This window comes from Primulina huaijiensis, unplaced genomic scaffold (assembly GCF_012295235.1).
Source record: "Primulina huaijiensis isolate GDHJ02 unplaced genomic scaffold, ASM1229523v2 scaffold43369, whole genome shotgun sequence".
Classification (NCBI taxonomy): Eukaryota; Viridiplantae; Streptophyta; class Magnoliopsida; order Lamiales; family Gesneriaceae; genus Primulina; species Primulina huaijiensis.
This window is the reverse complement of record NW_027360496.1, coordinates 204,102-226,806: the sequence shown is the minus strand read 5'-3', so window position 1 is coordinate 226,806 and position 22,705 is coordinate 204,102. Positions and strand designations below refer to the sequence as shown.

The following is a 22,705-nucleotide window of genomic DNA, read 5'->3' as shown; positions in this document are numbered from 1 at the left end:
TCAGATTTGGGCAATCAAATCATTGAGTAAACAAATTAATGTAACGGGGAACAGATACAAGTGGTATCTATGTGGATAAAAGATCAGCACTCATCGCCGTGAATCTGGTCACTCTTTATTATCTACTTTTTCTAATAAAACTTTATTTATGACGATAGAATCTTCGTTTGTTATCTTTTGGTATAAACAACTTGTAAAATCACGTTATTCGTATTGGTTAAATCATGTGCGATAGATTCGTCCGAGAAAGTGTTGGTAGGAGAATCCGAAAACATAACCATTGACTAAGCTCACTAACTTCACCAACTCGGACACCACTATTTCCATATCTTTTTGTACAAAAAGAAAATGAAAAAGAAAATCAGAGTGTCCTTTTATATTTCTACTAATTAAGGTAAAATACTAATTTGTATTCAAGATTTTTAATAATTACTCGTGCAATATTATGGAGTAGCTTAAGTTGAGAATTAGTTTGAGCCCAACATGACTCAGATGCTATAAACTAAAAAAGAAAAACCGAAATATGAGATTCAAAATTGAAGGTCGAAGTTCTACGCACGTAACGAATACCGATATATGCAAAATAATGGAATCCACATGGGAAAGATTTAAAGAAAGAAAGAAAGAAGCATCATAGCCTAACCAGGCAATAAATAAATAACGAAAAACCCTTTTTCCTTCAAGTTCAGCCATCTTTCTATTACTACTTGATACTAACATCCGTCCCAAAATCGGATCATTTTAAATGCAGACACAATAATTTTTTTTAAGAAACTTATCAATATTTGGCCCTTGTTTGAGTTGGATGATTGAGATTTATTACAATTGATATCCGAAATTTTATTTCAAATTTGAAATATTTATGTCAAATGAACTATAAGTCATCGATGATATCGACTCTTTTAAGTATTTTTTTACATATGTTTTTAAGGAGATTTTTTAAGAAAATGGAATTTTTTAAAATTTAAATATCGATTTTTTGAAGAACTCTTATATATATCTATGTTTCTTCACACGCACAGTTTTTTTTTTTTAAAAAAATTAATTTGATTTATATTCAAACAGAAGTGATATCATGGTTATAAAAATTAGTGGCATGTCATACACATTTTGAAATTATTACGTATTACAATTTGATTTGATTATATTTACATGAGAGACATAACTTAATTATGGAAACTAATAATGGACTATACTACAATTCTGTTGAAGAAATGTCCTATCCATTGAGTTAGAGACACTTTGTATTAAAATTTTGATATTTTATTAATATATTAATATATTGATGTACAAACAATTTAAAAATATTAAAAAAAATCTCACCAAAAATATTCAACCTCCACTGTGTAAAATATATATATATATTAAAATAAATGGTTTTGATGTGAGAAGAAGTGTATGAGCACAATTTCCCCCCATATTAAAGGGAAGAAGCCCACCAAATTCTCGTGTTGAGCTTCATATCATATCACCAATTACAACTTAGAATTCATGGAAGAAAGAGTAGCAGAGAAAGCTGATGATCATCACGACGTCCCTCCTTCTCTCTCACCCCATAGCACCCTAAAACGCGCTGAAAATTCTACTCTCTCTGAGCTCAAAACACAGTGTCGGATCGCGATTCCATTGACTGTAATGAATTTAACTTGGTTTGCCAAATTGGTCATATCCACCGCGTTTCTTGGCCGGTTAGGGAACCTTTCGTTGGCGGGAGGGACTCTCGGTTTCACCTTTGCTAATGTGACGGGTTTTTCTGTGTTGAGTGGACTTTGTGGAGCCATGGAACCTATGTGTGGCCAAGCTTTTGGAGCAAAGAACTTCAGGCTATTGCACAGGACCCTTACCATGGCAACATTGTTACTGCTCTCAGCAACCATTCCAATCGCTTTCTTATGGCTCAATGTGGATAAGATCTTAATCCACCTCGGCCAAGAAAGAGATATCTCAATCACTGCAAGGCATTACCTTGCTTATCTCCTTCCTGATTTGGTTATAACTTCGTTCTTGTGTCCACTTAAAGCATACCTAAGCACACAGAACATCACAGTTCCGATTATGTTAAGCTCGGCTTTCGCAGTGGCACTTCACATCCCAATCAACGTGCTACTTTCACGAGCAAAAGGGCTTGAAGGGGTTTCAATGGCAGCGTGGATCACTGATCTGATAGTTGTGATTTTACTCGGTTTGTATGTTTTGATAACCGAGAAGAAAGGAGGAGATAAATGGAAAGAAGGAGGGTGGTGGGAGTTACGTGGGATTGATGATTGGATTAAGCTTCTCAAGCTATCTGGTCCATGTTGCCTCACAACTTGTCTCGAATGGTGGTGCTACGAGATAATGGTCTTGCTCACGGGCCGATTACCGAACGCTAAGCAAGCCGTCGGAGTTCTAGCAATCGTGCTGAATTTCGATTACTTGCTCTACTCGGTCATGTTATCTCTAGCCACATGTGCTTCAATTCGTGTGTCCAACGAACTAGGTGCGTTAAACGCTAGAATCGCTTACCGTTCGGCTTATGTTTCTCTATGCATCAGCATAATTTTGGGCTTTCTCGGTGGGTCGATAATGGTGTCCGCGAGAGGTGTATGGGGACCATTGTTTAGTGGTGATGAAGGGATTGTAAGAAACGTGAAGAGAATGATGCTTTGGATGGCCATTGTGGAAGTGGTGAATTTCCCGTTGGCCGTGTGCGGCGGCATCGTGCGGGGAACGGCTAGGCCATGGCTTGGGATGTATGCTAATATTTGCGGGTTCTATTTAGTTGCGTTGCCTCTCGGAGTGGTGCTAGGGTTTAGAATTCATCTTGGACTAGGGGGGTTGTTGATGGGATTCTTGTGTGGAATGGTTGTTTGTTTGGTTTTGGTTTTTGTGTTTGTTGCGAGGATTGATTGGGATGATGAGGTGGAGAAGGCACGGATGCTCACTAGTAATTCTCAACAAGATTGTGAACATCATGTCAAGAACGTTAATTCATGATTAAGAAAAGTTGGTATTGTTATCAATAAATGTTTCAAATATGTAGCAATTTTTTTTTATATAGCAGGTCATTTTGCGATCGTGAGACTAGTTAATACTGTCTATATTTACGATATTAAATAATACTTTTGTCATAAAAAATTTACTTTTTCATATTTGACACAAATAAAAGATTCGTCTCACAAAATTTTTTGTGATATCTGTATTATTTACTTAGTTTCAAATTTCGTGTTATGTTTGATCTCTAATAAAAATGTAATAGTGTTATGGAGAAAGGATATAAAGAAAGTTAGTTGATTTTTAAAAATCATTTTTTCTCGAAATTTTTTTGAAGCCCCACATACTTAAAAAAAAATTTAGTGAATAAAATGGAGATTGATTGAGAGCATTATTATCCTTCCCACCCATTAGTGGAACTTTTCTAATTGAATCCACGTGAGTTTTGAATAATGAGAATTTCAGGCTATAATTCTTAAAGCAAGATATCCCTTTCACTTCTCAATTTTTATTTTTTTTTATTTATAAGAATTCGCATCTCAAATCAAATCTTCCAAAAAAATTGAAAACAAAAACAAATATTACCCAAAAGATCCCAAAAACTCATTGATTGAATTGCCTTTCGAATTACAAATATAATTATCTTAAAATTTGACATATTAAAGTAAAAAAAATGTATAAATTCAACTGTGATTGATTTATATATGTAAAATGGAAAATGTATGAGACGTCCATGTTTTCAATTATTGAAATATAATTAGTAAAAGCTAATCTCGTAATCCTCAACTTTCAGTATTCCTCCTCCGATCCGTAACAAACAAATTGGGGTACACCATTAAGGTTGAGTGTTGCACTCCAAATTCAGACACACCAAATATGGAATATCAAATTTATAACATCATTGACAACTTTACTCTCAATGTAAAAACAATTTTATAAGAAAGATGCTCAAGTCAGTGAAATAGATGTATTTATAACCAATTGGTCAAATGTTCTATTTCCTATCAATATTTCATTGGGCGAGCATGCAACTCAATGTTTGTCTAGTGTGATTTACCTGATTAACGTGATTTACAAATTACTGCGTTCAGCTCGAGCATTTATCCAAACCCGAGTGCACATCTACGAATAGCAACCGCGGGTTTATTTTCCGAAATTGTACTTAATTAAACAGACCATTCAATTCAATATTAGTCATGATAAACCAGTTTGTAATCAGTGGACATGTTCCAAATGCATGTGCTACTTGTCACGTACGATAAACGTAACTCATGATTATAGTTTTTGAACGAAAGAAATAGAATGAAAATTGTAATGTAGTTCTGCCAATCCATTTTAATATCCTTGTATCGAAGCCGTATCATAACTCAGATTGCCCGACGGAGTTTACAAAGATTGGTAGATATTGAGGTAACTTTAAGCATCGTTGGCGCAAGAATGTTGCTGCATCACTCGGAAAGATGGGCACATGAAGCCTACGAACAATTTGTTATCACAATCACTAAATTAACCAAGACCTGCGGTAGAATCCTTTGGCGGGGCATCTGCTTTTATACGTGAAGGCCTAACTATCCGGTCGATGAGACCATATTCAAGAGCTTCCTGAGCATTGAAGCGCTTCATTCGGTTCAAGTCATTGTAAACCTGTGTATCCATGTTAGGGTTCAGAGCATATTTTCCAACTATTATGATGAATATACACACACACACACACACACACACACATATACCTTATCGATGGGCTGACCTGTTTTCTTAGCCAACTCCTTGAAAAGATAATCTCTTATGCGTAGAAGCTCATCTGCTTCATTACGAATGTCATCAGCCTACAAACATGTTTGACGCAAGTGACTACTTGCAAGAAATGACAAATATAAGGCGTCGAGGACGATGAAATTAAATTTGCGAAACCTGTCCACGAGCAGAACCAGCCGGAGACTGTAACGCAATTCTTGAAAGAGGCATGGCATAACGATAGCCCTTGAAAACAAAAAATGGTTAACAAGATTATGACACAATGGTAAATATTCTCATTTCTGGGCTCCTTGTAATATGAAACATCATAATTAATAGATAAAGAGGATGCCACTAATTGCTTCAACAAAGAAAAATATAAATACAAAAAAAACAAACATGAAAGAATCTAAATTATGTAGCTTGTTTGGATGGATTTTTTTTTAAAAAAAGCACTTGACAAGCCAGAAGCTAAAAAAAAATGCTGTTTCTAGGCTTTAGCTCCAGTTCCTCTTTCAATTTTTTTTAAAAACTACCTTTTCACTACTCTATCAAACATGAATGACCTTTTGCATCTGGTTGAAAAAAATACAAATTTAAAAAAAAAAAAAAAAAACTCCACTTGATAAAGCACTTTTTAAGGCAAATACTTTATGTCCAAACTGAGGCCTAGTTACCATGATGCTAAAGGTATCACCCTGCCTGTTATTTTATTAAAGAAACGGACCACAAAACCAACAAAACTAAGTAGAAGGCAATAGTATCACCTCGATTTGACTACTTAAAATGGAGATCACAAAATCGTAACAAAGAGCTATATAGCAATATGAACACATGTTGGTTCGAGTTATAACGAGCTCGATTTCTTTAATGACGATCTCAGGTTAGATGTGTGAGGTAGGCGTTGGGAGAGCTTCCCCCAAAATAGAGGCAACAAGACTCAATTTTGATTAGTTTTGGTCCACCGTCACTCCTTAAACGAGGGTCTAGACCAACAGAAGGGCTATATATAGCAATAATTATGGAGAGAATACCTTTTCTCCAGCAGCAAGAAGAAAGGTTGCGAGATTATATGCAAATCCCACACAGTGTGTGCCAATGGGACTTTTCAAGCTTTGCATAGTATCATATATAGCCATGCTAGGAGTAAGCTGCAGAGAGGAAGCAATTTTGCTGAGGTGAAAAAGGAGTACAGAAAGGGAGCGTCGACACAGACAAATGGGAATATTTCAAATTAATAAAAATAGATAAAGAAGTTATATTGAGTCGCAAGTAATGACTCACATCTCCTCCAGGCCCATTGATGTAAAAGAAAAGCTTCTTCGAATCGTCAACACTATCAAGGTATAACATCGTTGCAAGTATCTGGTTACTGAACTCTTCATCAATGTGTTGACCGATAAAAATAACACGTTCACGGTACTGCAATTTAAGACGCCGGTAAATTCTATAGCAGTAATTTCTTGGAATGAATGAACCAGATCACAATATACAGGAAGAAGTATTGCCATTTTTATATCAATGACATTTGCACTAGGGAACAAAAGACGGAAATATTTTATAGATTCAAAAATTGAAATGGACTAGATTATCTGATAAAGGCACTATAGCTTAGTAATTCAAATACACGTAGAAGTAAAAACGATAGTGGAGACACAAAAACATACCATTCAAAATTTTGTGTATTGTTTCATCGACAAAGTCATTTATCCATCAAATTTATCGGAGAAAAGCAGAGTTGAATGACTTACAAGAGCATTCCATAGATCGACCCACTGCCATGTTCCCTCGGCAACATTCCTATATGGCACTCTAGGTGTTCCAATGGGCATCATTGAGACTCGACCCCGAGTCGGTTTGCTGCCACTAGATCTGGAGTTAGAGAAAATAACAAATAGAAGGGGGCTTTTCGTACTATGTAAGAGAACATTATATTTGTAGAAGTGAAAATTCAGGATGCATGGATACTCTTAAAAGTGGCCATGCACCATATCAAATACTATCTAGATACAAATACGATACATACGTATATTTCACAACGAACTTGAATAGAAGTATCCGTCAACATACGAAATGAGAATACCGTATCCAACTCGGCTAACAATCATATTTCTTAGCCATACTTAATGTTATGAGAGCTATTTTCTAATCTTCAAACAGGTTGTATCATGTATGTTATCTCATAAATCATATATGAAAACATAAAACTCTTGATTTATATAATTATATATGTCTGTGCTACACATCTACCCTAATTTTAAAAAATATCATATCTTTTGACTGTATTTGTGCAACATAAGTAGGTGAAACTTAAAAAATGAGGAATTCAACACCAGAGACCATGAGCAGTCATTTACAACCAAAACACATGTCCGGTAAGCAATAATAAAAAATTAATCCAACAGCTTAATACACAGGAAAACCAAGAATGACATTCTTCCCAATATTCCAGTCACACCAAGGAGGAAAGGAAAAAGAGGCCATTTGATTCTAACAAATTAAACTCAAAACAGATAGATAATTTAAAATCGTAAATCCTGAAGGGGACAGATCAGCAAATATGCACACGGCAGCATAACAAATCTAGTAGAACATAGTCCAATCCTGATACTTCATAATTGGAAATTAAAAACCCAAATTGCAAATAGCAGAGAATCTCACCTCAACGCAATGCTTTTGTAAACTTGATTGTGAAATTCCACATTTAAATTGGGCTTTTCAATCCTGTAAGAATCTGTGAAAGAAATTTCAGAAGGGGACAAAAGTACAAAGATTTTAACTATATATCAAGAAAATCAAACCATGACCATCAACAAAAAAAAAAAAAAAAACTTAATACGGACTTGGGGATTGCGCTCGTAATCCCACATAGACTTTGCTCCCGCAGCTGCAAAACAGAAACACAGAGAAATGATGGTCCATAAAAAACAAGAATAAATTCCATTTCAAGGAAAAAAAGACAAGAATAAATTCCATTTCAAGGAAAAAAAGACAAGAATAAATTCATAAAAAAATGTAGAAAAGGGAAAAAATACCTGAGAGAAGTCTGAGATATATCAGTCGTGGATTGGAGACATGAAGAATGGAGAAGAGACATTGTTAGAGAGCATCAGCAGGAAAATGGAGAGGGTTGCTGCAGTTCAGGATAGGCAGAAAATTCACTATCTTTTTCCTTAGGCAAGTATCTTTTTTATTTTATTTTTTTAAAAAAAATCAGCTCGTAATTGTTTATTTGTAATTATTTTACATTTCGAATTAAATATTCGAATATATATTCTCATAAGAATTTAATATATGTATCAATAATTACTTATTAACATAAAGCTAGTCTTTTATTTAGTTGATATTGATATTAAAATAACTACTATAAATAATCGATTTTGTCCCCAAAAATGGGACCTTGTAAACCCCCGCCCCAACATTAAAAAAATCGAAAAAAAAAATCGGTTTCAATTAATAATAGTGATTCTTTTTCATTCAATAAAAGTCTTAATTATATCCAAAAATCCCCGGTAAATACTTAAAACTTTTTATCTATTATTATTATTATTATTATTGTAATTATAATGTTTTCTTTCAAAAAAGATTAAAATACATATGTAGTAGTTATTATATTATTAACTTTAAAAAAAATCTAAATTTAATAGACGAAAAAAATAAACTTGATTATTTCTATAATTTGAGAATTAATATACTATTTTAAGCCCATAATTACGCTTCTCTATTACCGTTTAATCGACAAGCTATTTTATGAGAAATTTAAGAATCCATTGTGCTAATTTATGACTTTATTTTTCCTTTTTGTGACAGTTAATGGGAGTAACAGCTATTTAATCTCAATCGATCAATTGTAATTCCATTGGCAGTACCGGTCAGATTCTGCGACGAATCACAGGTCCTCAGTTGAGACAAAATACTACTGGATCGGTGAACTGAATCACAGGGAGACTCAAATGTGGGCAATAGTATTTGAGGTCCGTATAAATTAATTCACGACATTATCTATCTGAAACTGCCAAATTCCCACTAGTTTCACGCCAATTCAAAGAATATACTTACACACACCACATGTCAATTTCCAGAGAACCTCAACAAATAAATTACAAAACACAGCTATCCGATGTCCAATCGATGAATCTAGTGAAACCTTTGAAAAGAAAAACCATGAACCCACCCCTCTCAAAGCAGGCAACCACAATGACCGCTTCTCCAGGCATAGGCAGAGAATCCCATCAACTATTATTACAACTGGTAAGCGTGCCTGAATGATATTGCACATTCTGCTTCACCTGCATTGGGCATCTAGATCTGAAGATCATCAAGAGACAATTCATTTGCAGCTAACAGCTTCAATTTCTGCACAAAACGACCAAACAAGGTAGATGTTGATGGTGAGAACTAGTATACACATAGACAGGTAAGGGGGCCATTCACTTATGCAAGAAAGCAGAAAAAGCGCTTCTACTCTGGTGATAAAGAACTATTATATTGGATTTCGCTTTAAATAACACCGCATTTGTAAAATAAATACTTTTGAAAATACAAGATAAATGACTATTACATTAGAATTCACTTGACATACACAATCCTCTAATTAAAACACGTCTTGGGCCTTTAAGGCATACCAAGATTCGCCTGAACTCTTTTTTCCCATAATTTTGGATTACTCAATGGGAACATTTGTTAAATTGTTAGATCACAAACAAAGGAACTGTACTTGCCTACTAGTGCTACAGGCATAAAGTAGCATGAATTCATAGCGCGTTCAAGCGTTTTTATCCCTTGCATACATTATATACCCCCAAGCTGTGGGATTTTCCTTGTTTTTAAGATGATAATATTCAATTTAACCAAGAAAAACTATTCTCCGCCAATAAAATTCATTTAACCAATAAAAAGCTAACCCTGTCCTTTGATTAATAAATTAAATAGTTTTAGTATGTCCAATAACAGTTTTAGGAGTCAATTTTTTATTGCACCCAAACTGTTTCCACTTCAGCATGGTCAATAAATGAATGCAATGTAAAGGGTACTGGGGAAAAGAAACAAGTTCTGTACCGTGATAAATTGTGGAGGATCATCAAGACTGGATGATCCCAGAACAATTTCTCGTTTCAGCTTTGTCGACAACTTGTGGCAAACCCGTAGCTGCGATGAAACAAGTTTCAGAAGAGATCACAGTGTGCCCCAGCAGAGAAACCGAGAGAGAAGACATCCCAAAATTAGTACCTCAGATCGTGTTGCTCCACCAACAATAAACACAAAAATTCGTTGACCCATCTTCGTGAAATCACTAGATGCATGCCTTAAAATCGAATCGCTGCAAGAAAAGCAATTCTTTTTTTAAAAGGCAGATGTGGAGGTAAATTTACTGTATGCATAGGACATACGAAGAAAGATCTGAATACAAAGAAATACAACATAATGTGTTAGCTATTTAACTAAACACAAATGAACAATGCATAACTGTTTTGATTGACAGTAGTTCGGGTATCGCAAAATTCCAGACCCAGGGAAAAAATTGCAACACAAACAACAAACGAAAAGCCATAGAATACCTTGAATACCCATCATCAGAGTTTCGAGGACGAGCCCATGTTGCTGTCCGTCTTGATCTCATTGAATGAGGAGGTGGAAGTTGACCTGTCCTTACAGATGCTCCCTGAGCAGTTCCATGAAAAGTTGGACTAGGATCATTCATACATGGATAATCATTCTTTGGTAGTTCACCTTTACTAAGTTTTTCAATGAGTTCCTGCACGGAAACAAGTAACATTTGAGCAAAAGGTTCATTTCAAGTAAAATAGATGGCATAATAGCAACATAAACATGGTGCGCAACTCCTGAATTTAACTCCAAATTTCATAATTGACTCTTATAGTGCCCTTTTTAATCTCACTCATGCATTCTTAGAATTATCACAACGAAGTAATAAGCCCTTGTACTTGCTAATCTGTTCTTAAAAGTATCGCAACAAAATCAGTCTAAAAGTTTCAGCCGCTTTACCATTGATCACGAATAGAGTACCACAAATATGCCAAGGAAGAAATATGGACACGATTGACAAAAGAGGGTCTACATTATAACACAATGGGATAAACTTCATCTAACTCCAAACCCGCCTAACGGGGCAAAATATGTCGTTCTTTGCCTTTTCGAATTGTCTATAAAAAAGGTTAAATAACCTCCAAAATATGCAAAATGAATAGTTATTTGAGGGGGAAATAATGCATTCACTTGTATACTGTCATATCATGACTAGTTCACCAGGTGATTTGTTAGCATTATAAAATTGTAAACCCTAATAGGTATAGGTAAAAGCACATAATAATTCCACCCATTAGAGGTCTCTTCCAAGGTGTAACCTTCGCCAGAACATTTGTGGGTTACTGATGCTTCGGGATTATGTGCTTTGATTCCAACCCTCCATGTGATGTTGAAGGGATTTAGTAATGTCAGATTCTTCTTCTCTTACTCACCTGCATGAAGGAAGAATAATGCAATTTCTCCTGTTTATGATTAATTTTCCATTTATTTGTCACAACATACAGCATTCACCGTCTCTCGTTTTGAGCTCTACGCCCATTACCCAACAAAAACAATCAAATAATGGTTATTTCACGAGGTTACTAGAAACCAGAAAAATACAAAAAGAGAATAAACTACCTCTATTACAGGGTAAAAACGTGACAATTGCCATCTCGATTCTTCACCGGGACGGTCTTTTCGAGCAGCATGCTTCTTCTGCAAAAACAAGGAGAAAAGGTTCAAACATATGCATCAGATGCAGGTTATTCAAAAAAGATAATCACTTTGACAACAGATCTGGTACCTTGTTAACGTCAAATTTAAGGGAAAACGGTACAATCGAGCTTTTTTTGGTGTCTGATGATGCCTCCAAAAATTTCATATTATAAACTGCATTCATATCATCCATCGGTAGCCTTGCCAACTACATTACATACATCAGAATGTTATTATAGTATGAGTGATATATACCACAAAACAAATCAGAATTATAAATTACAATGCAAAGACTTGAGCGCAGCCTGTTGTATGACCATTGTCCAGGATAAAATCCGCACAAATTTAAAGCGTAGAGACGTTTGTGTGAGTGTGCGAAAACCAGTAAAACAGACTCTACAGACCTCCATATTAGAATTCTTATGCCTAGTTAATATCACATCCTTAAATAAGAAACTTCCAAAGAGTGGAACAGACATCTTTCTATTGGATGTATCAACTGTAATATAGATATTATGGGGCTAAGAGTAGGTGTTGAGTTTATCAGAAGCTGATAGATATAGGAAGAATGAGTTCTTGTTGTTTCTTCATTCAAGAATATTGAGCACTTGTTGGAAAATTATGGCAGATGTCAGATACAAAAAATGCATAAGATAGCAGTAAGTCTGACTGCTCACATATTAGCTAGAGACAAGTGTGTGCAGTTGAGACACACTGTTTTTTTTTTAAAGATAAATATCCCATTTATTTATCAGTAACAGTAAGGAGGTGCCTCACATGTACATCAAAAAGATATTAGCTATCAATCAATCGAAGTGTCTACATGAGGTAGAAATCAGTAAAATAAATGCATCATAAAGAGGTATTCCATATTGTAAATCTAACATCAAAACTCTTTCAAGTTAAGCACTGCTTTTCCCTCCCCCTCGAAACATACTGATGAGAGTTCAAACATAAAAAATGAAAGTGGGTTATGTACAACGAAATAAAAAATAAAAAATAAAAAATAATGCAAAATAAGCTAAATAATTGTACAAGTGGCACCAACCTCCATTAGTTTTCCAATTTTGCCATCCTCAAATTTCTCAGGATAAACAGCAGCATAAATCATCAATAATCGCAACTTATTTTCACGTGATACATCCTGATAATATCACACCACCAAATATGATAAGAATTAAGAGTATTTTCACAAAAAAAAAAAGACGTAGAAAAAAAACTAACCTCTTTTACTCTAAGAAAATTAATAAGGTCTTTGGTAGCAGCATCTCCAAAAACCAGGTCCTGCTCTAGTTGCCCAACTTCTTTAAGCCCCAATTCCCTGATAAGTTTGTTTAGTTTTCCTGCAATCTGTTAAAGAACAAATAATTAGCAAATGAAAAAAATAAGCGATCCAAAAATATGAATTTGTCATTGACTTGTTCAACACCAGTCTTTAATGAAATAAAACGAGTTATTCTTTTAAAGTTTTCATGATAAATTATCAACCAGGGAATGCTACCACATGTTATACAGAAGATAACATTCGATATATCAGTTTATATTTTTGAAACTGATCAGGGTTAAATGCCACAAAAATTTATATATCATTGTAAAACTGAGATATTAGTTAACAAAAGCAAACCTCTGCCATTAATTCTTCAAATAAGTAGCACCTATAGGACTTAGGCTCAATGATGTAATCCTAATCAAGGTCAATGAGGCTACCCGTACCTTTTCATGCCCGCCATTGAGATAAAACAAAGTAGAAAATCTTATACCTGTCTTATATTAATAATTTTCATATAATTTTATTATGCTATTTTTAAGGATTGAATTCAAATATATTTTATTTTTTCATCAATTAAATTGTGAGTCCTCCGATCCTCTCTCAGACTTGTTAAAAATTCTAACAGATTTGCAAATAATTTAATATTATCAAGATTCATACATGTGAAACTCCGTTGTCTTTGTTCTACGAACCAGTGGCATACAAAAGATCAACTCAAAAATTCATGGAATTTAATTTCCGATTATTAAAATCGGTTTTTTAAGTTAAACCACGATCTGGCTTCAATTTGTGCTAGAGTTTGTGTTTCGATTGTCTGCATCACGAGGAAAGTAACTGGAGCATATATACTGGATATCTTCAGCATATTGTTGGTGCTCACATCAATACTCATACCTGCCAATGCATGAGGCGCAAAATAGATTCCCAAGAATACGATCATATACAAAAAATTAGCTTCATGTTAAGTTCATTGAATGTAATAAATACAACAAGAGGTGGAACCGGCAGCAGTCACACAACCAAACACAAATCAAACTGTGACACTTTTGTAAGTGCCAATAACATTATCTGAGATCAATGTGTTGACAGAGTAAGAAATTCTAGAGACTTACATCAACATGGAGGGAGAGCTTTTCAATTTGTTCACTATATTGAGGCAGAGCTTGAACCATCTTTTGCAAATCCCGAGTAGACAGTTCACCATCCCTACGCATAACATGAGTGCATCAGGCAAGATAACAAAAGTTACAAGCAACCAGTTACAAAATAGAAGTACAGCAAACAGAAGCCAATATCAATCATTTAAATCCCAGTAGTTTAACATGTACCCTACTGTCTACTTGGTGTACATGTTAAATATCCCTCATAAAACATAATTTTGCGCTTTTATTTGATTGTAAAAAGATAAGAATTTTTAATCGATCTATTCCAACACGGAGATAAACATGCTCCCTACTATATTTCCAATTTGAAGATGCACGTTTCAGATGCTAGACACCTAAATCTTTGAACCAACCTCGAACCATGGATTTGTGCAGCTTTATTTTTTGACACAAAGTTTGTCATCTTCTCATGCAACCGTTCACTTGCCTGACATGGTAAAAAAGCGATAAAATTAGTTTACAACTTGCTCCTTTCAAAACCAGGAATTTCAGATAAATGTAATGTTACTGCATATTCTACATACATCAGCTATATGAGAGTGACGGAGCTCAAGCCAAATGGGGTCATGATCCTCCAAAAGGACTTCTTTCTTCTCCGGAAGACCACCTGTTTTGCTCGGGACCTGAGAAGTATATTAGCGATTGTAGTGTTTAAACTCACCCAAACAACACGTAAGTAGCAACTCAATGACTTACCTGATGAACATATTTATTCCCTTCCATATTTAATAAATCATGGCACATCGCATCATATGTCCATTCATGTATAATCGGAGCAATCTTCATACAAAAAAGCACAATGTCACATATGGGCATGCGACTTGGATTCAGCAAGTATATTGTAATTTTAGTCAACAAATCGACCGTTCAAACCTGGTCAATAGATCTATCTAAAATTATCAGTTCGCATGTCTCTGACTGGGGGAAGTTAGGGAGGCTGGATTTATATTTCATGAGACAGTTCCAAATAGCAGCAGCCAGCTTTGTAGGAATTAGATCGCGAAAAGTGGTCATTGTATTAGGATCAAGTGATTTGGCAGCACGGTAACGCACGGATGGAAACTCCTGTCACAAGACAAAGTTATGCAGGTCTTGACACTTCAAATTTGGATATGGCCGCATAATCAATAACCTACATACCTTCAATGATGCAAATACTGTAGCTATACGAGTAGCCATCAAATTCAAACACGCATCACCTTTACGAGAACTTTCGTCATCCCCAAATAGATCCTCAAGAGCTCTCTCGTTGTCAGTGACAAAACCCTGCGGTTACAATATATTTATCACAACCGTCTCTAGACGGACAAGAATATTCTAATTTCACACCATACAACAGTTTTGAAAAATTGAGAGCTAGCAATTGCTAAGAGTCACCTCTGTCTCGTCTTATTTTCATGTTTAAGTCACATAATATTATTTAAACTCGAAAACTGTCACAACTCAAACATATAGAACCCATTATAGTTTCAGGATCCATTCTCCTTGAAAGGCAATTAAGAGTTGGAGACAAAAGATTTCGAAAGTATCAGGGGGATAGCATACCTGACTATCTATGGAAAAGTATTCCAGATTCATCTGCAGATTTCTGATCCAAAATGAGAACAAAGACCAACAGTATGCAATAAAGATTGCACATCAAAAAAGTTTTAAGTACACAATTATAACCTCTCTCAAGGCGCCAATGCGAGATAAAACAGTTCCATCTTTCTTTATGTGACTAACCAACTCTCGAGATACAGGTGAGCTAAAGAAGATGAATGCCCTGACAGAAAACAAAAGCAAGTAGAAAAAGGAAAGAGACGACCAATAAGCATCAATTTTATAAAGATGAGGCAAAGGACTTCAAAAAATTGTTTAAAGCTTAAAACAAATAATCAAATACTCGGCATACTTTCTATACAAGGGTGATCTTCCGGACATATCAGAAAGAAAGATAACGATGCTGCATAACAAGGAAAACAAACAGATGAGAGCATGAATGAAAGGTTGACAGGAGCGGGCAGAAAAACCAGAAGTTTTGTTACACATATTAAAAATGAAAAAATATATTTAAGAAGCAAGGTTGAGTAGAATAAACAAAAACTATAAATGCCTTAAACTTGAGAGACGGATAGCTTTGACGTCTGCAAAAACATATTAAAACCAAGAAATTGAAAAACCGAAAAGATAACAGCAGAGTGACAACCAAGGTCAACTGCGCATCAGTTAAAGATCTCACAGCAGCACAGGCTGTGCAACACAAATGAGTACTACAAACCAGCAATAATTTGACCAGAGCCATTGCTTATGGAATTCAGAACTTATACCCATATAGTTGAGCTGTATGAACAGTACTATAAAGGAACTAAGGTGGATGAAATTTTAAAAGATTTGTTGATGTCGAGGCATCATCAAAGTGTTATAACAACTCTGTCCTTTCTGAATTTCCTTAACCTTAACCTGAATCTTCAGCACCAATTGATAATAATTGTATTTATTCTCTCTTGAAAATGTGCATTGCCGGCTCCTTTCTTCTTTAAAAAAAAATTGATCACACTAATGAAAAATCACTGGCGGAGGAAATAACGAACTAATCCATAAATCAATTTATTCATTCATATAGAAAGATGATCTGTCTCACAAGAAAGTACAGCAAGCGCTTCAGATTCTCAGTCAAAGACGATTACACCTATAAAATTGTGAAACAATAGTATCCAAAATGCGTTATATATCAAAGAAACGTGATTGATAACCACTCAGACCTAGAAAGTTATGGGGCAACAAAAAGATGTGAACATTATTGAACTATATACAAGCATTACGATTTAAATTCATTGGTTTACTTATCGAAAGATGATGAAATAAGATCCATTACTTTTCTTTGGTTGGCTGGATGAAATATATGGCATCCATGGTTGGCAGTGGCTGTCTTCGCTTGTGTATGTCCTCCACCACTGCAAATATCACACAATCATTGCATACTCAAACTCAACAATGTCATATTACAATAGAAAGGATGCACCATGTGCCACAGTTGGTTCATGATACAACCGATAAGGTAAATTTCGTAGTCAGTACATTTTTCATACTCCAGAATCAATCAAGTGCCTGTTTGTTATTCAAAAATAATTTAGCAAAGGTTTTCCAAATGAGTCAAAATGCAAAACAGAAAAGAAGAATAAAAAATAAAAACAATCATTGAGGATTCAGACACATTCCTGTATTGTTTTCCCAACTGCAAGAGTTAATCACCAACCCTACATTATCAAAGCAAGTCTATCCTAGAAGTTCTCAAAAACAGATATTTAATGGCCCAGATTCGATATATTACAAGATTCAATGTAATTTGCTAGTCAAGAAGGTACAAAAACTGTTGATTGGTTGCCAACAGAATGGTGGCTAATTTAAAAAAAACAAGTGGGGAAGTAAGGCTTACAAACCCTTGAAAATGATAGAAACACTTTGATACCCAAAATATATTCTTAAGCAATTCGCATGTAACAAACATGGCTCAAGACCTTTTTAGAGTTCAAAGTTCCAACTACTCACAATTGTAAAATTGTAAAAGCATATGGCTTTTGCACAAAAAAACGCCATTTCACAGCAGGCTAAGAGCAGAATTATAAGAAATATACAAGGTGATAAATATATGATTTCCCAGACTGGCCTTCTATATCTTACATGAAACTCCTTCCTCCGTGATATCCGCCATCTTGCATGCATACGACATTATTTTAACAGTTATCTTGTCCATGATAAGCACCTACAATTGTTTAAACTGGACAGTGACGAAATCTTACTGTTCACACTTAAAATGAACAAAAACTACAAATAATCAAAATCTAGTAACATCCTCGTGAAAATTCAAACAAGCACAAGAAACTATTTTAAATCGTCGTTGGTTTACTTTCAAATGTTGTAGACTTTAACGGATATAAGAAAATTAATAGATTTTCTATCAAATTTAAGCTCAGAAGTAAGGCTGCAAAGCAAATAAAGCTGTTTGTTGCTCAACCCATGATCGAACTAAATTAAAAAAAATATCACTGCTAGAATATATGCTCCAATCACAGAAACTGGTTTTCATAACTGCCTGGCAAGCCCGGCACAAATTAATCTTTAACAAAACCTTAAGTAATCTGACAAAATTAACTTCATTTCCATCCCCAAACTCCGAATGGATGGCATTCATGGTTGGTATGTCTTTAGTAAGCCTTCATACATTTAGCTCCTCTGAGATATTTTGCAGAAAAATATAATGTTGAAGGAGACAAAAATATTGCTTAACAAACGTAACATATCTAATGGCCCTGATAAAAGTTTGAACATAGGGGTATTTAGATTATATCACTCTGGTGAACAGTAAAGTTTTATACAAGGATGTTCTGAACAGATATCAGAGATTATCAATATACTTTCTAATTTATTTTTCATTGAAACATAGACACCAATAAGTTACTTTTTTAGCAATGAAGATCAACATCAACCCAAACAATGAAGACAACCAAAAAGGAAATTCATATCTACAGTGCTTCTACCTTCCAGCTTGACTTTGAGTCCCCTGTTTTGGCTGATCGAAGCATTTCATATAATAATCCTGAAAATCACACAAACACTTAAAAGTGACGAATAGCATAGACAATTCAACAAAATCAAACAACCCCAGAATTATATGTAAGCCATTATTTAAAATTAAAAATTTCAGGCCTTAAAGTGAAGAAATGTCAACTCAAACTGTAACAAACACAAAATACATTTATGTGTTCCACGACAACTCTTTATTCCCTAAAGGAATTGCAAATTTCATTTTTCAAAAAAAAAATAATATCATTATCGCAGTCTCAACAATTTACGATACACAGCAAGGAGAACCTTCTCACCTTCCCGAGAAAAATGCTATTTTAAAAAGTTTCCCAAGTAATGGCCACAACACTTCACTTGTAGATAAATTCTACACTTTCTTTTAATCCTTAATCCAAGTGATTCTAAGTAATTTTCCAAACAAATAGAAGCGAAAAGTCCGCAAATAATTACAAATTCCTCACAAGTATGATTAATTAAAATAAAAAAACTAATTTCATAATATTAGAGTGAGAGCTCTATTTTTCTTCTGAAGGAATTTCTTAGAACATTACATTATGTGATCTAACAAACTCCCACTTTTAACAACAATTTCACCACCTACGCCCAAGCATTTCGAACATGTCTACTAACTGACTCCGTGTTTCAACAGGGAGAATCCCAGTCACATGTCCATTCAAGTGAGTAAATGAACGTTCATGTAGAACACTTGTTTCAGGAAAAGATAAGGAACAAAGAGCATATCGGATTCTAAAACTTGGCACAATACCAATTTCAAGGTTATTCATGAGAATTTACGTATATTGTGGCCATATATAAGTAATAATTTCAACTTTTTTGGCTGAAGAAATCCCACCCAATGATTATAACACCCCATTCAGTAAGAACAAAAATTGGAAGGATCAATTCATCTTCAAGTTCACAATCTTATTCATTGTGGAATTTTAGACTCCCACTCATCCCTGCAGCTTGCACAAAAAATCAGAAATCCCCTTGGATTAACCCATTGTAATGTTGTTAGTTCATTGAATTCTGACCTCAACAGCGTACCATACACAAGCCATCGATTCATTTCTTTGGCCATTTCCTTTGATCACTGCCATAAACCTCCACAACACAGTCTTTTCCCTACCACCATGATCCCATGACCCTTTCTTCGACAGTTAATTCTAAATCACCACCCAGAACTACTATAACACATGTCTCATCAGCTTTTGCATCGACAAAAACAAAACAAACTACAAATTGACAGAGATCAAGTTCGACAAACAATAATTAACTTGAATTTCAAACTCAACATACATAATAACAGAAACCAACTACATAAAAAATCAGAAAACTCTAGGAATAGTTCGCGCAACATAAATCAATCTCAACAGCAAAATAACGACTCAACTCAATCATTCAACCACGCAAACAGAAAAACCACCAAAAACTGAAACATAAACACGTGAAGGACAAGAAAGGCGTAGAGATATTAGAGATTGACTAACTGTCGCGGCTAATTTGGCGGAAATTCTTGTACTCGCCGCCTTGCGACGACGAATCCGAATCAGACATCGACATGCCAAGAAATTCGAGGTTCCAGAAGCTATGACTTGGTATTTTCCCGGAGATCGATCCCAAGTGTCGTTGATCGAAGGTCCTGAGCTCTTCTTGAAGGGGGGAGAGATGGAGGAAAATCTCAGGTGAAAAAGAAATAGGTAATGGTTTGTTTGATATTCGAGTTTAGAATGATAAATGGACCTCATATTCGGGCTTTCCGTGTGTTTTGACTGATCAAGCCCGAACATTTTACTTACTTAGACTTTCTTATTCCGGGTCGGGCGGGCATTATTATTAAATATAAATAATTAATTACAATATTTGAATAATTTTTTTTTATAAATGCCCAATTTGTTTATATATTATTTTAATATAAATTTAAAAAATATATTCTCCTATATATCTGGTTAAATATTTACGAACTTAGTTTCTAAATAATTTTAAATCATTTCTTCAGTTTTTTTTTCCATATAAAAAAATCAATACAAATATTTGACCTCTCGGTATGTCTCATATCATATAACAAAACATATAGTAGAAAATACTATTTGTTCGGTGATTCTGGAAATTTGACATTGTCAGATTAATATTTGTTATTGTATATGAGATCCATTTCGAACTTTTCCCAAAGTGAGACACTTGGGATTGATAAAACGTAAATTTTAGTGCAAAATTACATAAGCAGAAACACAAGCACAAGTGCATTTTACTCATCTATTATTACCACAGAATGAGTGCATCTTCTCTACCATCAGAGAATGTACAATATTGTCTCGACTACGACTGAAATAGCTAAAATTAGCAATGTGGTAGCTTAACCAACAGAAACCCCATCTAAAATGTCCATAAAAAATAATAATAGCATTCTAGCAAATTAAAGGCTGCACCATTCTCAGAAATGAACAAGCTATACCGGATAGGAGCATAAACTGAAATGTGCATTTGATAAGGAAAACATTGAAAATGAACCAAGTCAAAATCACCATTTCGTTTAGGAAATGGCGATTCACCAGGGGCTCTTTTTCTTCGAGCCATAGTAATCGAGATACCATTCCACGAATTTTTGCAGCCCGCTCTCCAGATCAGTGCTGGGCTTATAACCAAGCTCTTTCGCAGCCAAACTTATATTCGCGTGCGTAAACAAGACGTCCCCGTTCGTAGGCAGAGGCAACAGCTTCTTCTTAGCTTTCGTCTTCAACAACTTCTCTAGGATACTCACAAGCTTAGCGACTGGCACGGGGCTCGTATTACCCAAATTATAGATTTTGTACTGTGCAGCACCTCTTTTCTTTCCCCCGCTCCCGGTGCTCTTCTCAGCGGCGTCCAAGGCCGCCAAACAACCCTTCACCACATCATCAATGTACGTAAAGTCTCTGGCAACAGTAGCATGATTACCCCCTTCAAATATCTTTATCTCTTTCCCTCTCAATATATCCTTGGTGAAGAAATAGTAAGCCATGTCAGGTCTTCCCCAGGGCCCATAAACAGTGAAAAACCGCAACCCAGTGATCGAAAGCCCGTATATATGATTATAAGCATGTGCAATCTCTTCACCAGCCTTTTTAGTGGCTGCATACAAACTAGCAGGCTGATCGGTCCTATCTTTTTCCGAAAAGGGTACCTTAGAATTGATACCATAAACAGAACTAGACGAGGCCCAAACGATACTAGGCTGAGGGTTAGCATTTTTACATGCCTCAAGTAAGGTAACGAAGCCATTAACATTACTGTGAATATAAGAACTGGGGTTCTGCATTGCATACCGCACACCAGCTTGCGCAGCCAAATGCATTACATGTGTAAAATGCACAATCTCAAACAACCTACCAAGCAAAGCAGCATCATTGATGTCACCTTCTATTATAAACACGCAATGGCGCTCAAGGAGGGACTTCCGTGCTTTTTTCAGCCCGATTTCATAGTAATTGTTGAAATTATCAAACCCAACAACTCCGTCGCCTCGTTGTTTAAGAGAAATGGCTACGTGGGTTCCAACGAAGCCAGCAGCCCCAGTTACCAAAACAGAGAAGCCAGATTTAGAACGAGGACGCGCCGAGTTCCGGGCCTTGGTTTCCCAATTCGGGCTCAACCTATGCCGGCCCGAAAAACCCTTGTTCTGGAGGCTACGGCGCTTCCCGGCAGAAGTGGCGGAAGGCGGAGAGCAGAAGAAGAAAAGAAGCAGCAAAAAGAGAAATAGGAAGGACCAAAGAGTGATTCTTGGAGGAAAACGCACGCGGTGGAAGCCATACGCCGCCGTTTTGTCCGGTTTGAACTTTGCAGGACTGTAAGGGATTATCGGATCAAAATGGGAGAGTATGGGTTTCAGTTGCGCCATTAAAATTCCCCAAAAAAACTAGGATTGTTCTCAATTTCCCGAGTGCAAGAATAAAGCAGGCTGAAATGGGCCAAGATTTAGAGCGTTAATCGCATTTAAGTTCTTCCCATGATCAATTTTTCCAGTGATTATAGCCGAAATGCGATCTGCGCGATGAAGAGAGGAGAGGGGTTTATAAGGGACGGTGGGCGGCGGCGGCGTGCTGGCGATCCGTGGGGAAAGCCAAAGTCCTCTCTTCATTTATTTCGAAAAGTCCGAGGAATTTGGAAAATCTAAATTATTTAATAATTTTGTTCTTATTTTTTTACTTTTATAATTTAAATCGTACAATTCTCGAAGACACTTTGGGTTTATATTATAATATAAAATCGACCAAAG

At 35.5% G+C, this 22,705-nt stretch overlaps 4 protein-coding genes across 6 annotated transcripts; 1 reads left to right on the top strand and 3 right to left on the bottom strand.

The window, feature by feature from the left end:
- The first annotated feature begins 1,381 nt into the window (after positions 1-1,381).
- On the top strand, positions 1,382-3,149 carry LOC140970174 (protein DETOXIFICATION 56-like). Its single transcript, XM_073431804.1, has one exon. The coding sequence runs from the start codon at positions 1,492-1,494 to the stop codon at positions 2,974-2,976; it is 1,485 nt and encodes a 494-aa protein (XP_073287905.1). The 5' UTR covers positions 1,382-1,491; the 3' UTR covers positions 2,977-3,149.
- Positions 3,150-4,228: 1,079 nt separating this feature from the next.
- On the bottom strand, positions 4,229-7,872 carry LOC140970176 (ATP-dependent Clp protease proteolytic subunit-related protein 2, chloroplastic-like). Of its 2 annotated transcripts, none has more exons than XM_073431806.1 (9): positions 7,743-7,872; positions 7,551-7,594; positions 7,369-7,441; positions 6,459-6,579; positions 5,992-6,129; positions 5,742-5,858; positions 4,885-4,953; positions 4,704-4,799; positions 4,229-4,617 (listed from the first exon to the last, which is right to left on the bottom strand). In XM_073431806.1, the coding sequence occupies exons 1-9, from the start codon at positions 7,802-7,804 to the stop codon at positions 4,480-4,482; spliced, it is 858 nt and encodes a 285-aa protein (XP_073287907.1). In that variant the 5' UTR covers positions 7,805-7,872; the 3' UTR covers positions 4,229-4,479. The 2 variants fall into 2 exon arrangements, with proteins under 2 accessions (XP_073287907.1, XP_073287908.1); XM_073431807.1 differs by having other exon boundaries at positions 6,459-6,573.
- A 1,069-nt stretch (positions 7,873-8,941) lies between these two features.
- LOC140970151 (SNARE-interacting protein KEULE-like) lies at positions 8,942-20,149 on the bottom strand. Of its 2 annotated transcripts, XM_073431765.1 has the most exons (21): positions 19,941-20,149; positions 18,405-18,463; positions 17,548-17,629; positions 16,742-16,820; positions 15,779-15,829; positions 15,553-15,649; positions 15,430-15,462; positions 15,025-15,150; positions 14,758-14,949; positions 14,581-14,664; positions 14,409-14,507; positions 14,238-14,311; positions 13,834-13,927; positions 12,676-12,801; positions 12,500-12,595; positions 11,540-11,659; positions 11,374-11,451; positions 10,266-10,462; positions 9,937-10,027; positions 9,766-9,855; positions 8,942-9,063 (listed from the first exon to the last, which is right to left on the bottom strand). In XM_073431765.1, exons 1-21 carry the CDS (start codon positions 20,011-20,013, stop codon positions 9,010-9,012), a joined length of 1,995 nt encoding a protein of 664 aa, XP_073287866.1. In that variant the 5' UTR covers positions 20,014-20,149; the 3' UTR covers positions 8,942-9,009. The 2 variants fall into 2 exon arrangements, with proteins under 2 accessions (XP_073287866.1, XP_073287867.1); XM_073431766.1 differs by lacking the exon at positions 17,548-17,629 and having other exon boundaries at positions 19,941-19,998.
- A 738-nt stretch (positions 20,150-20,887) lies between these two features.
- LOC140970199 (UDP-glucuronate 4-epimerase 3-like) lies at positions 20,888-22,578 on the bottom strand. The gene has a single exon (XM_073431833.1). It carries the CDS (start codon positions 22,325-22,327, stop codon positions 20,999-21,001), a length of 1,329 nt encoding a protein of 442 aa, XP_073287934.1. The 5' UTR covers positions 22,328-22,578; the 3' UTR covers positions 20,888-20,998.
- Positions 22,579-22,705: the final 127 nt, after the last annotated feature.